Genomic DNA, 16,078 nt, shown 5'->3' on the forward strand with positions numbered 1-16,078 from the left:
CAATGGTGAAATATTAAGAGAAAAAATATACAAAAAAATATTTTTTCACAGTGGAAATAAAGCAAATGATAGATGCTTTATTCTCACAAACAAAAAGCGCATATGAAAAATTTAAACGCTTGATCTTTCGATCTGAATTTTCTAATTGATAAAAATTCAGTGTTATTAGATTTTGGTAAATCTACAGAAATAGCTAATAATTTAGCAATATTTAAATATCGTAATGATAAAAGTAATGTAGAAATTTCATCAGAAATATCTAGCTTTAAAAACCATTTTTTTCTATTTCAGTTGCGATTTTTCAGAAATAATTGTCGAGTACAGTTTTTTAATATTGTATCGGAATTTCGAAGCTGTGTTAGGAATATTTTAAAGTTACAATTATGGTTGCTAGTGAAAACAGAAATTTCAACAAGCATAAGTTAATAAAAAATATCTTCACAAAAATTTGAACTTGGTTAAGAAAATTTTTTAACAGAATTTAATTCAATCCAATAAGTTTAAATGAAATGCAAGAAACAATGAGTATAATTTAATATTCCGTACAAAAAAGTCATGTGATGTAATCATCAGATTTTTTTTTTTTTTTTTTTTTTTTTTTTTTAATCCAAAGGGCCAATTTGCCCAGAAGGACTATTACTTTTGTCTTGGCATTTTGCGTTGATTCACCATAAGCGTTGTTTCACTTTTCAAATTGTTGCCACCAAATATAATTTCCCTATATTATATTTAAAGAAATTAAATAATGAAGAAACTGCATGAATGTTTATATGTTTCTCGCATTGTGATAAAACAGCAGTGCCTAGAGTCATCAAAATTTGAATAGAATATGGGCATGTGGAATATGGGCTAATTTGAATTTGAAATTTGTTTTATTATCGATTTCATATTTTGTAACATTTCAACGAATTTTTGATTAATAAACTCAACCATTTCAAAGCGAGCAATGGCAACACTGTACGAAAAAAAAAAAAAAAAAAAAAAAAAAAACATTTTTCTTTCCAGCGCACGAGACTCTGTATCGGAAATTCTGATTATTCTGAAGATATGCTCATTTTAAAATTGTTTTGCGATATTGCTGTTGAACTGAATTTTATGGTTTGAGTACGTAGACCATGATATTTAATAAATAAAGGTAAAACACAAAACGTTAAAAAAAGACCCGTTTGGACTAATTTAAAATCTGAAAGCTTTGAGATTTTTAAAATTTATGTTAATTATATAAAGCACTAAAAAAATAAAATAAAGACTTCAGTTATGAAGAAATTCATTTATTACCCCCCCCCCCGATAAAACTGAAACAACTTGGTAATCTAAAAAAGCTCTCCAACCAGATATGAAGTAACCTTATTAAAGCGTGTCCTGATAATGCCCCTTCTCGTCGTAATACTGTCCAGGTGCGAATTTTAATTATTAAAGATTAGTCTACCTTTCATTCCATAAAGTTTTGTTTTATTTGCTCCAATACGAATATGCCCCATTAACAGGGGCGTAGCTAGAGGGGGGCAAGGGGGCATCTGTCCACGGGCGCAGAATCCAAGGGGTGCCAAACTGATGTTACGACATTTTAAAATTAAATGTTTTCCATCCTTGGCAGTAGGGGGCGCGAAATCTTCAGTTGTCCCTGGGGGCTGAAAACCCTAGCTACGACTCTGCCCATTAACTTGATGTACCATAAATCCGAAATCATTTTATGTTCTACAAGATGTGTAAACACATTAAATGGGTATTTTGGCGAAAACTATCGCAGAAGCGCGGCATGATCGTTTTTATGGCAACCCAGCGCGTCTCTGTGAAGTAAAGCGCTCGCGTTTAGGCAGGGAAAGGGAAAAGCTTGAAAGAATCTCCAAATAACTGAGAGCACATGCTCTTGAGCTTTCTTCCGCCAACACTCACGTGATATCACCTCCGGAAGCCTTGAAAAATAACACAAGAAACTATTCTAGCATCGTTCTTTCGGACTATTGTATGCGCTCACCATTATAACAATCAAGCAAAACCGTAAAAAACAAATCCACGTGTGGGAAGCTAGTAACTGTAACCACAAGGCGCTTTATTTTGACAAGCCAGTCGTTTTTCAGCTGTCATTCTCGTAGAATTCCGTCGACTGTGAGGAAGATGGGAAACTGTCCTTCCACTTTCCGCGGCAAATTTACGCCGAACCAAGATCCAGGGAATCTGGTGATGACCGATATTGTTTTGAAACCGGTGGACGAGGATGAAAAAGTACCTTTCGATGATAGCGAAGATGAAAAGACTTTGCCAATGATTGATGATGTAGAAGATGACGTCGAATCTTTAAATAATGTGACTAATGGAACTATGGTTGACATTAACCTAGGTAAGAATTTTTTACTAAACTATATTACTACTGTATGATATTATATCTCGAAGACTAGCTTTCAAACATTCTGTGAAAATAACTGCTTTGAAATGTATGTTTTTCAGATACAAAATTTTGGCAAATGTTTTAGCAAAATGAAAATATGTGTTTGTTTCCTTTTTTTTTCCTGTTTTACTTAAGCTTTTCTATTTAATTTCATATCTGTGTCTACAGTTCCAGAGTTATGAAATTAAATCTCATAATTGTATTAAAGGGAATATTTACAACAGTTGTGAACAAAACTCTTCACGATATTTGGAATATCGTTTTGGATACTTTATTTTAGAAGAAATTATAGAAGGTCAAAGCGATTGTCACTACCTCTCGATTTCATCTTTCCAGGTAGTAACAGTAGTAAAACTTTGAAGTATTTCTTTCTTGGTGAAGAACTTTTTAAAATTTATGCTATTGAGTTCATAATTTAATTGTCATTCGTATTTTCCATTCAAAAGTTTCGATGGGGTAAGGAAGTATAGCAAGAAAGTAATGAAGTCTGGTTGTAATCTCTTTGAATACTCTGTCCAGGATAAAACAGTTCTCTTCTCAATTCTGTTTCGTATCACAGTACGACACCTCGTGATTCTTCGCCTCAGCAATGGCCAAGTGGATAAGATGGCGGAATACTGGTAGTTCGACCTGGGGTCAAATCCGAAACAGAAGACTGGTTGACTTATATGGTTTGCCTTCTGTATAACGTAGAGGTATTCACGCTTGCATGACTTACATACATAGTTCCTCTTTCGTAACGTGAATATTTTAACGTAACGGTTTCCATTTTTTAACCCTTCGATGAAAATATTTGTCCTTTGTGAAGACATTCCTCCCCTTAGACAGATAACTGTAATTAACATCGCTGTGATCCAATAAATCTACCTTTTCTGCTTCGGAAAACCTTGTAAAAAATACCGCCCCTCAAAATTCGCCGCCCGGGGCAGATCGTGCTCTTTACCACCTCTAGCTACATCACTGATTAAGGGTAGCAATCAAGTTTTAGTAAAAGTTCTCTGAATTACATTTTTCTTATGCGAAAAATGTTATTCAAAGGGGGAAAAAAACTGACAAATGTTTAACTTTTCTATTAGTTTCCATTTCTTGAACTCTTTGGAAAAACAAATGTCTCTAAAATATTTATAGATATTTATAGGCATAAATATGTTCCAGGATGAAATGGAAAAAAAAAAGGGGGGGGGAGAGTTACGATCTTTCTAGAACTTGATACTTTCAGGTCATTTTCAAAATAATCGTAAGCTAAGATTAATATTAAAGCAAAGTAATCTAAGTTAAGGATATGCTAGTGCCATCTACATAAATCTTGTAATGTATTAATTTTGAATTATTTTATTATTTGCTATTGTAATAATGTATTATAATAATTATCTAGCATTTTTTTATTAAACAGAAAACTATTAAATTGTTGTTAAACAATGCTGTAGTTGTATGTATTGCAGTCGCAAAGTTTTCCTGGTACAAATGAACAGATAAATAAATGATCCATCAATTTTAGATATTTTACTTCAGGTTTACACAACCGTCAGCCATTAGTTGGAAATGATATAGTTGATAATATATTGAATGAAAGAGAGGTATTTTTGGCAAAGTGTGGTAAAATGGATAGAAACTAGGATTAAAAGACCTGGTACACCTCTTACTTATTATTTTGAAAATAATAATTAAAAGCAAGTTCCATTGAGTTATGCATTATCTTATCGAAACAAACAAACAAAAAACAAAAAAAAATAGCTAATAAAATGTGTCATATTTTCTTGCTGATATGATATCATTGTTATAAAGCACTTTTCAGATAAAAAAATAGTTTAAGCAAATTCAGTATTCGTTTTTAACCCATAAAGAGCATATTTATATCTTTTATTTCTCTCTTTTCGGCTATATTTATAAACAAGTTTTGAAAATTCGATCTCTAAAGTCAGAGACTTTAGTAATAGTTTTTTGAAGCCGAGAAAAGCAGGAAATCGTCCGTATTTTCATCATAATTTGAACCATGGATTTATCAGTTGGCAGCTGGCCGTGCGATCAATCATGAACGAAATGGCAATTATCAAGTTTTTAAGCTTAAAGCCTTCGTTTATAAATTAGTAAAAAGTTAGAAATTGTATCAAATATGTGGATTAAAATAGGTAAAAACAAATAAAAATTTTGAAGCTGAATGAAATGTTAAAGATTTCATGTCTGTAGCGCAGTCTGCGGGGTATAATGTAAATTGTTAAAAATTGGACACTAAAAATTAATTTTGAATTTTGAGCCGAAAATTTAAAGGTTTGAATGATTTTGAAGGGAAGAAAGTTAACTGAACTCAAACATAGATATTAAATAATTTTAATACATTAAATGTTTTTTTAAAAGAAGGAATAGAATTCATTGATTGATGATCGCAATAATGTAGATATAAGCGTGATATAACGATGAACAAATCTTGAAATTACTTTTCGTATGTATAATATTTACCAAAGAGATAAATGATTTATGGGAAAATATTTATTCTTATATTTTTTGTGTTTAGTATCCGGGGTCTCAAATGAATCTCGATGCAAAAAAAGGCCATAAATGAAAAAAAAAAAAAAAAAAAAAAAAAATTAAGAAGCGCTGGTCTATTAGTTTAAAATAGGCACTTCAGGGTCGTAGCGACCATCTCCTCATCTAGATCGTATCTAGGATCATCATTGCACAGAGGAAATAGGGAATCGACCTTATTTCCGCAGCAGTCGTTACCATGATTATAAGGTATGATTTGGGGAAAAAAATGACCTTGAAGTGACTATTTTAAAGAAGCAAACCATAGATCCGTGTAATCTAGCACAAAATGTAACAATAGTCTGTTACTTTACAATAGGGGACTTCAAGGTTATTTTCTCTTCCACTCGCTTCCCTTGTAACCATGGTAACAAACATGCGGCATATGGTCGAGTCCCTTAATTATTCTTCCCATTCCATTCTGTTTAGGGTATGTGAAAAGCCTACGAGTTAAGGCTGGTTTGAAATACAGTCGCAAATGAGGTGGGGATATAAGTGGAGTACCGTGATAGCAATGCGCTTTGGGATCGTGACTGAGGGAGGATGAATAAACCTTCAAGTGCCATGTTTTAAAGAAACATATTATAGCAGTTATAAATTCAGGACTTGACTGCAGGACAGTTTGCGCGGGGTGATGCGATAATTCCCCAGTTCTTCACTTCAAGAACGAGTGGAGAAAGCCGATGACACCTATAGTTAACCAGATACAGTCAAGCACCTAAAATGGCAACCAAATAAGATGGTAGTCAACCAGATTCAGACATTATCGTCCACCATATTATAGCTCGGTCGCGACTGTGAAGATTTACTAGGTTTATCGGAACCGAAAAACGTAAAAACAATTGCTCTCTGACCGAGATTCGAACCACAGGCATTGTAATTGCTTACTGTTCACTGGCCACACGCCAACGCCCGCATGGGAAAATGAGATAATTTCTTATAAATAAACAATATGAAACAATTATTTTACATTTAATTTTTTTTTATTTAGAACCATTTCTATTTGATACACATGTTCCTCTTCCTACGGATTCTACATAATGTAAAAAAGCAGGCTGAAAACTTAAATATCTCAACAGCATATCTGTGATAGAATAGCAGTAAAATGTTTTAGATAAGTAAGCGTCAATTTAAGCCGATTCAGTGTGCTCGCCTTTGCCTTCAGATTTGAAATCTAGAGTAAAAGGTTAATAAAATAGTCATTATTTGTAACGTTTCTTTTTTCGAACTAGGTTCTTAAGTTAAATCGTAGTTCTCACATGTGTGATTTTGAGCAAAAGGGGTGAATGCTTACATATGTTTTGTTAATTCATTCGTTGTGTTAAAATTGATTAATCGGTAAAAGCTGCCTTTAAAATTTGCATATGCTAGTTTATTTCTTTGTTATTTCATTTTCAAAGTTTAATTGCTTAAAAAAGTAATACGATATGTGAAGAGGTTCATAGGGCTATTTTTGTTGCATTTTTTTTCCTAAAGTGACAGCTTAAATAAATGGTGTTGCTCGGAAATGGCGTGTCATTGACTTTATTGTATCGCATTACAAACTAATCTTAACTTACAATACAAAGTTTTCCCCATTTATGCCTCTTCTACTTAGTTGATTCATGCGGGAACTCATTTCCGAGTAGAAATTGAGAACTCCTAACTGCAGGAGTTAGGCAATGAAACTGAAACACATGCATTTAGATATAATAGCTGATTAACATAGACTTCCTTTTCCTCTTGAAAATGACTGATAGTTGTTTAATCATTAAATGAAAATGCATCCTCTAGCATATCATAGACAGACTCAGCGGAAATTAGTTACAAAAATATTATGCAGGATGTGGAAGATATCTTAGATCACTTTCATGTTCATCAAACCACTCTGCCACCATTTTTGAGTGGTTGCATTGTCATATTTATACATGTCCTTCTCGATATAAAGTTTGTATAATTGGAGGCACTTGATCCATCGACGCTCCCAGGTCAATCTATGCTTCGACAAGACCGACTCTCAGAGGGTTTCTTCTGAGAGCCGGTCTTCATATTTGTCTTTATTTTGGGTACGAAATGATCCTGATCACGTGCTTCTGAAGGAGCTTCCAAAGCATATTTTATGACTTTTTCTCCTAAGAATAAATTTTTGAATCATTTAGTTCCTCAAAATTTTTGAACATGTATTCGCCACGATCTGAAGTTCTTCTGAATGTATGAATAATATATGTTTCGCTGCTGATACCACTCCTGCATTTTAATCTTTGTGCCCTTTTAGATATACATCTATGCTGTAATCTTTTAAGTAATGAATTTTAAATATAAAAGATTCGCAGTAGGTTTACGTTATTCCAAATAGCAGCAGTTGAAGTTCAAACATTAATTATTATTACTGCTTACAATTTTAAAGTCTAATTATTAATATAAAAATTAAATAAATTAAATAAATATAAAAATTTAAAAATAAGTAGCTAAAAATAATTAATTTTTCTTATCTTCAATTTTTTTAATTAAAAAAATCTAGTCTCTTATAGGAAATTTCTGAAACTATGTAACTGGATTATAAAATTCTGTTCCATATAGATATTTAGTAAATATCATGATTTAATCTCAGGCAATGAATGAGGAACGAGGTATGAAGCAATCCTTCTTTTGTACTATTTTAGTTTTGAAGAGTTCTTTTCCAATTTTATAGAAACTTTATGCTCATACATTTATAGGCTTTTGTATGTAATAAATACTTATGCATCTTATAATTTGTCTTAATAAGTATATTTGTTATATACAAAAAGAAAATTTTATTTAACGCCTTTGATTGTTAAAAAAAATCACAACTATATATTTTTCTTTAAAGGTAATTAAAAAAGCTTTATATAAGCAATCATGCTACAAGAATTTTAGGAAATTAGAAATAATACTCCTTCTATAATAGTCCTACATTTCCTTTTACTGGGTTTACGATTATTAAAGAAAAACAATAAGAAGAGTAAGAACGATAAAAAAGTATTCAGTATTAAAAGTTTTTAATAAAAGCAGAATTTGAAATGTGAGTTTAATTTAAATTTAAGGATACAGTTTTAAAAAGATACAAATAAAATTTAATAAATGAAGTAAGGAATTTAAATTTTTGGATCCCAAGGTTAATTTTTTCAACAGAGTATGAAAAAAAATAAGGTACAAATAACAGTTGAAATTTTTTGTACTTTTCGAATATCTTTTAAAATCAAAGCATTTATAGAAGAGGAATTTCAAGAGTTAAAACGGATAAACTTTGAATAGACAACTATATCCAGAAAATTAAAGGTTAATAAAAAAATAAAAACCCCTGTTTTAAATGCTTTTAAAAGCATTAAACACTGAGTACTTCCCGGCCACGTGATGCTATTGGTGTCACTGGTACTACCGAAAAATGGAAAGTTATATTATTTTTTATAATTTTTTATTTAGCTCACTTGTGATGTTTATCGCTATGGTCAAATAATTATCATCGATTTTTAAAGAATTTTCTGATAAGCTAGTTGAAATTTTTCACACACACTGTTTATAAACAGTGTCGTAACTAGAACTCTTGATCCCTTATGTAAAACTTTTCTTGCCTCCCCCCAATAAATTTACAGCATTACAAAAAAGAAAAAAAAAAAAAAAAAAAAAAAAGAAAGAAAGAAAAGGGAAAAATAAAAGGGGGGAAGAAAACAATCTGAAAATTTTTAAATTTTAACTGCGGCTCAAAGGGCTTGATAAGGTTTGTTATGCCCTCATTGAACTTCCATTCTAACCGCCCTGCTCTTGCTTACTCTCCCGCTAACCCTTTTTTTTGTTTTCCGTTTTACCTTAATTATTAAGTATTGTTTTCTTCGTACTTATGCCACGACTAATTCGTACTTATGCCACGACTTCGTATTTATACTTAATTTCGTTTTGGTATTTAACTGAAGTTAAATACCAAAAATTGCGAAATTTCTAAAAGCTGATTAGCAGCATATGTTTAGAATTCCCAAAGCATTGTTAAGTGTTGGCATAACATTTTTATATGTTTATATTATACGCCACATATTTTTATATTTATACTTCACATAACATTCGATTCAACTGCACAATCACAAATACATGGAAACAGCATATCCTTAGAATTTCCGATAGACAGTCTTGAGCGCTGGAGATAAAAATGCTCTATTCCGAACAGTGTTGCCATTGCTCGCTTTGAAATCGTGGAGTTTGTTAATCAAAAATATGTTAAAGTTTTACAAAATATTAAATAAATAACAGAAGACATTCAAAATTCAAAATTAAGGCTTCCGGGTACCTATGTTCGGGTGGAGAACTACGTCATTCAAAAGTTAATGACTCTAGATACCTTTGTTTATTCACAGTGCGAGTAACATACATACATACATTCGAATTCTTCATTATTTAATTTCTTTAAATATGCTACAAGGCGATAATTTTTGGTAGCAATTATTTGAAAAGTGTTTCAACGCTTTTAGTAATTCGACGCAAAATGCCGTTTCGAGACTAATAGCCCTTCTGGGCTAATGCCCATTTGGACTAACAATATATGGCGTCATTCTATGAAAATATTGAATAACAAAATTTTTTAAGGTTGCATAGCAACATATGTTTAGAATTCCCCATGCAGTGTTGAGGTGTCGGCTCAAAACGCTTTTATATTCTTTCAGTCTTTCCTCAGTTCGTCGTATCAATATTCAGTCTTCTATAATAACAGTGTTGTTGGAAGTAAAATAATGATTATTCATCATTAAAAAGATTTTTCAATTGAATTATTTGATTGATAACATGTAACTGGGACTAAAATGGAAGGCAAAAATAAAAAGGTAAAAATAAATTAAAAAAAAATTCCTAAAATAAGCATTTTTTTTAAAACACATAATGTAATTAATGAACTAAAAGTAGAAAAATAATTTATCATATTTATAATATAGTTTATCTTGGAATACCTTAGTTTATATTGGAAACAATAGTTTGAAAAATTATTTTTACAAAAATTTCGTACAATTTTATCAAGCATATAAAAGCATAGGCGCCCAAATAGCAGAATTTAATGATCGAATTCCATTGTCAAAAGCATAAGTTATTATCTTTATACATTTATCAAGGGTGTTCCATGATTTTACTGTTCGTGATATAAAACTGTAGATAAATTTTAAAAGAAGTTTATTTAATATTTGCTATTCGTGTTGCTGGGAAAAGGGAATATAGAACAGACTGTAGATGATGAAATAGAACAGACTGTAGATGATGATGAAATAGAACAGACTGTGGATGAGTTTTAAAAGAGGTTTATTTAATATCTTGTTCCTGTGAAACTGCATGATAAATTATTTTTCTTCTTTTAATTTATGGATTGTTTTCGAAGTTTTAAATAAAAGCGTACTTTTTGAAAACTTTATTTATTTTTTAACGAACGCTTTTGTTGTTAAACGTTTAAAACTGTTAAATGTTTAAAACCAATTTTTTCCAAAATTTTCCCTTAAAATATTTAACAGTTTTTAAATTTAGAGTTTTAAATAATCGATTTAAAAGGCGCTAAAGTTCGAGCTTTTGAAACTCGAATTTTTATCAAGATTCGCAGGATTGCAAGGCTTCGAATGTTCCAGCTTATTTTTTTTTAAACTTTACTTATAATTGTTTCCGATCTTGAATCTTAAACTATTTATATCGTACAAAAGGAAATCAATTACAAAATAAGAAATAAATAAACTAATGTTTAAAATCCCTTTATGGTCATTTATCCATTGATAATTGCCGCGAGGATAAGGAGACCGGTTTTCGGGCATTCCATCCGACAGCTGTTTAGTAGTATTGGAAGGGATGTTATGTGGGAAACGGAGAATTTCTTTTTCTTTTCCGCAAAACTGCTGGTGGGGGCGTAGCAGGTGTTCGGCATGCTCACATGACTTTAACCTCACCTGAAATCCTTGATGTTTCTTTGTGCCTTGCTAATCTATACCGGCGTTTTATTTATTTTTTAAAGTGCTGCTGTGACCTTTTTCGGAGGGGGGGGGGAATTCGGTATTTGCAAATTTTTTAATCAGCAGCAAAAATCCACCTAAGTGAGTCTGTTCTATTTTTTATTTTCCCTTTTCTCACCATGATTCTCCAGATCTTAAAATCTAAAATATTTCTGCTGTAAATGTTAGCTTAGGTGGGGAAGAAAAATTTTTTAGTTTCTTGTGATACATTCTTTACCTCAGATCTGATGACATTTACCTATATCATCTAAAGACTGCTGTTAGATATTAGTATCAATGGTAAAGTAATGTAATCAAGTGTGTGGGCATTTCAGTACCATGGGCCTTCATTTTACAGCAAATTAAAAATGGCACTGCAGTTTCTTTGTCTATATACTATCGTTATTTCTTAGTTAAAAAATACATGACTTTATATATTTTTGCGGATATTAATGGCATTTGTGCTACTATCTTGAGAGAAGCTGTTAATGAAAATGCGTAGCCGCGCTTTACATTTTTTTGTTCATCTTTTGATTGATGTTTGAAGTTTTTGCTTAAAATTCCTATTTTTTTAAGATTATATTTTCCCCAAAGAATTGCAAATATGTTAGTTTAATATCATTATGAGATTACTATTAAGAACAGAAATATGTAGATGTTAACGATTTCTTGAACAATCAACACGGTTTGCGGAAGTGTCCTTAACCCATTCTAACAGCGAACATTAAGACATAGTTAAATTAAGGCAAGTACAGTACAACTCCAATTATTCGAACTCCGACTATCTGAATTGCTTTCAGAATTTTTCAGAATCAGCTGAAAAAGAGAAGGAAAAGGAGAAAAAGAAAAAAAAAAAAAAAAAGAAGCTCAAGAAAAGCAAAGGGAAGAGACAGGAGAAGATGAGGATGACGTGCCACTTGAATTATGTTCAGGAGTTAGTGCTGAGGATACAACAGAGTGGATGGTGTGTGATTCGTCAGAACCTGCTTTTCAAATTCTAAATGATGATGAACTTATTGAAAGTGTGAGAAAAGAAAGTGTCAAGAAGAAGATAACTTTAATGTCGAAGATGAAGCAGACACGAGGCCATCAGCTGGTGAAGTGTTTGCCGGCCTTGAAACTGTGTCGAAGTGGATGAAGCGTGAGCCTGAGTGTGACCACATGCAACTTCTCATTGTCAAGCGGATGCGCGATTTGGCTGCCCGAAAACGGATGAAGACAGTCAAACAGTTTAAAATTTGACCGAGATGTTGTTGAGCAAGCATTCACTTTCAGCATTTGTAAATTCTGTACAGTATGCTATGAAGTGTTGCCATTTCATTTTGATCAATTAAAACCTCGTTTTCTTTTAAAATAGTTTTTCTCCCATTTTCAACATACAGTACATACAGTAATTAATTAAAGTGTACGTATACCTTTTCTTCGTAAAAAAGTCAATTATCCGAATTTTTGATTATCCGAATGGGGTCTGGTCCCAATTGATTCGGATAACTATAGTTCTACTGTACTTATTCACGAAACTCTTTGTCTAAAATAGTTGTAGGTATGCAAATTACTTTAAATGTTATTTCCTGGAACATTGCAGACGATTTATCATCACATGTTAAACTTCGAAATCAATAATCTGAGGAAAGTTTAAAATGAACCTTTTAATTGAATCATTAGCCTGATGGTTACACAACCTTGATAACAGAAAATCAATCGCCGCTGCTTGCGTAAATTAAGAAGCAAATGTTACACAAAAATTCGGATATTAAATTAAACTGTGTAAAGGGCTCTTACAAGTTTTGGCTCAAGCCTTCAAACTTTTACGAGCAGTTACGGCTAGCAAAGCGAAAGCCGACTTAAGTAATCCACTTGCAGACACCAGATCAGTGTGAATATCAGCGACAGCTGCCAGAAGCTCTCTCTCTCTGTCGAACTCTGTGGCTTAAATATAAATTTTCAAATTTCTATATAAATGTAATATATTATTATTAGTAACTGTATTAAAGAATTAAATACAGTTACATTAAATTATAAAAACACCTGAAAAAATCTATGTGTAATCTATGTGCCAAAAATTAAAGGAAATTTTTATCCTGATGGCAGCTGAGGAAAGTAGAAGTGCAGACAAAATAATAAGATAAACTTGTTAATTAATATGAAATATTACGTAGAGGAATTTGTAGAGTTAGCTTTTGATATCAGCAAAAAGGAATTGAGAGTTTAAATCATCCTTTTATTTTAAACAGATTGAAAAAAAGGGGGTGAAAAAATAAGAGGGTGGTTTAGAAATTCTTCATTATGTGCTAACTAGGTGACTTCCATTAACATTAAACAGAGAACGATAAAATATGATTTTATCATGGAAAGTTGATCACTCTAATTACGACTAATTATCAAGGTAATATATTACCCTAGAAAATTTCATGAATATTTATTGAATCGCATTATGAGCTTATTTGTTCTATGAATACTTTTCAGCATTTAATTTTCTTTTTTCTTACTGCGCGAAATTAATATATTTATTTGTGCTGAAATTCGAAATTTAAGCCGCTATAACCCTGCACAGAGGAATTTCTATTCTTTTGAAAACTGAGTTTTTTATCCTAGCTTACTTTGACTATAAAAGATAAATAAAAAATTAATAAAAAAAATCAAACTGAAGCAACAAGAAAAACTGCAATAGGTTAAGAACTGGAACAAATAAGAGTTTAGTTTATTTTAATTTAAGAGAAATTATTGATTTACTACGGTTTTCAATTTACGTTTTGAGACTATAAATGTTAAACGTTTCAAATTACAAACTGTTTTCTAATTGATAATTAGTATACGATCCAAATTAGGAGATATTGCCGTTCCACTTTACGTAACTTCATTACGGAACCAATAAATTATGAAGCGCTCTTTAATGATTATTACTAAGTTATTAAAGTTTGAATGAAAAATCCTAATCGAAAACATAACAATACCCTGTAACTATATAAAGTAATAATAATAAAAAAATCTGAAAGCTTTTACGGCTTTTTTTATATTACGTCCACAGTGGAGCTATTAAACCTTTCATGTGTTACCTTTATTTATTAAATATCATGTTCTTAACCATAAAATTCAATTCAACAGCAATATCACAAAATAATTTAAAGGAGGGTATCTTTAAAATTTCCGATACACAGTCTCATGCATTGGAAAAATCCCCCCCCCCATCCTTTAGGTTAAAAAAAATTGCTCCTTTAGGTTAAAAAAAATGACAGATAGAGAGAAAATGTAAACTAAATATATGATTATCATACAGAGAAGAGTCAGTGGAAGTTATTAAAATACTTAAAATTACCAAAGATACATCGAACATAGCGTAGCGCTTAAAATCTCTGCATTGTATATAAATCTGACGTTCAAGCACCGTCAAATGGTACGCCATTTGCGTAGTTGACCGAGGTAACGGTATATCACTGATCTCACTCAGCGTTTTCGAATCTCAAGAATAATAAGCAGGGCTAAATCTATCCCCAAGAAGACCTCAGGAAGGCGTACAGCTCAAGATGTTACAACATCCAATATGTTTCTAAATTTAGAGATCCTTTTTTCGAATACTAGTCTGGTTGAGACTTCGAAATGGAGGGAAAACATCCTTCTTTTCTACTACATGGTCATAACTGTGGACTGGTGGGTGGTCTTTCGAATGGTTATGTTGTTTTCAACAGATTTTTATTTCTGAAACAAGTATATAAAGTCTGTCGAAAGAAGTGTAGAGAAATGAGATGCTGGTATTTGAAATTCCTATTAATTTTGAATTATGCATTGGAATGCAAAATAGTGGTTTGTAGCAAGGACAGATTACAAAGTGTTTAAACAATTTATAAGTTAGTATTTATAACCAGTATGTAAAAATTATTTTCTTAATATTTATATGACTTCGTCGAGGGAAAAAAATTAAATTTGAAAAAAAGCGCCGCGTTTATGATTCCTTACCTCCAACCCTATGAGTAGAATTTTCTAATCCTGTTATCAAAGTTTAGTAATTAAAGCGTATTATTTATTTATTTATTTATTTATTCTTTTATTGGCGCTAATTTTATTCGGTAACGGGATTCTCATGGGATATTGAAGATAACAAGATAAATGCGCTGAAAACATTTTGAGTCACCACTAGGCCTTAAATAGCTAAATTTTGTATTATGCAAGCAAAAGGTTAATCTTCGGCGTTAGGTAAAAGGGAAAACAACTCTTTTTTATATGTCGAGCTCGTGATTACCGCTTAGATCCGCAAAGCCTGAACCTCTGGGCTCCAAAATCACCGAATAATTTAATAATTCTGTTTCTTCATCATAAAAGTCAAGAATATGCGCATTGTTAGGTCCATAAAGAATGCTGCGTCTAAGGTTCAATTCAAATTATGGACATATTGGTTATCAAAAAAAAAAAAAAATATCATGGTTTACAAGTTATAGCATATAAAAAAATGAATATTGACAATTCTCTTTCGTTAGTTTAGCTATTTCTACCCTATCTCGAAAATGAATTAGTTTTAGGAATAATTTATGCTTTAAAAATTTGACTTTTGGGTTTCTCATTAAAAAATAATGATTGTATGCAAGAAATTTGGCAATATTTCTATTTCAGCTAATCTCACATTTTTTTCTGAAATTTTTTAATAAGCTGGAGCGTAAAATGCATTAATACGAGGCATAATTTTAACTGTTACAAGCGCAAGTAACATCAAATAAATTCACTTTGAAAAAAAATGGAATCTCTAGTAGTTAGTCAGTGCCAAAATCTGCTGTATGTATCGAAGTCTAATATCTGCAGTAGCTCACACTTGAGTATGCAGTATTTTTTTATTATTTATTTAGGAGACATTGTATTATGTTTAGACATTAAGTTTTTCTGTGTTAGGATTTTTATTTTCTTGTTAAGATATTGTGTTTCTTGCTGATACACTTGTGGGGAAAAAAGCCAAGAATTTTACAAAGCTTTTATCGTTGTTCTTTACCTTTCTTTATTTTACAAAGCTTTGTAAAATTCTTTATCGTTGTTCTTTATCGTTATTCTTTATCGTTATTCTTTATCGACACTTTATCGTTGTCGTGTAACCTTAAGCACATAATTACATTAAGTCTCTTGAAAATTATATCACATAGTTATTAAAGGAATTTCATGTTTCCCCCCCCCAGAGACTACGGACGTCAAATGCGTATGTTATATCGTTTATATACGTTTTTCCCCCCTGCCATGAATT

At 31.5% G+C, this 16,078-nt stretch overlaps 1 protein-coding gene across 1 annotated transcript in view; it reads left to right on the plus strand.

Annotated features, from left to right (window-relative positions):
• The first annotated feature begins 1,813 nt into the window (after positions 1-1,813).
• The window catches only part of LOC118199098 (annulin-like), a 96,464-nt gene continuing 82,199 nt past the window's right edge, over positions 1,814-16,078 (plus strand). The window contains exon 1 of the mRNA XM_085813080.1: positions 1,814-2,341. Within this exon, the coding sequence (XP_085669206.1) occupies positions 2,119-2,341 (223 nt within the window). The 5' untranslated portion in view covers positions 1,814-2,118. The remainder of the gene's footprint in view (positions 2,342-16,078) is intronic.

The sequence above is a fragment of the Stegodyphus dumicola genome, chromosome 3 (genome assembly GCF_044657685.1).
Source record: "Stegodyphus dumicola isolate Sdum_Otavi_A_Nest chromosome 3, ASM4465768v1".
Taxonomy (NCBI): Eukaryota; Metazoa; Arthropoda; class Arachnida; order Araneae; family Eresidae; genus Stegodyphus; species Stegodyphus dumicola.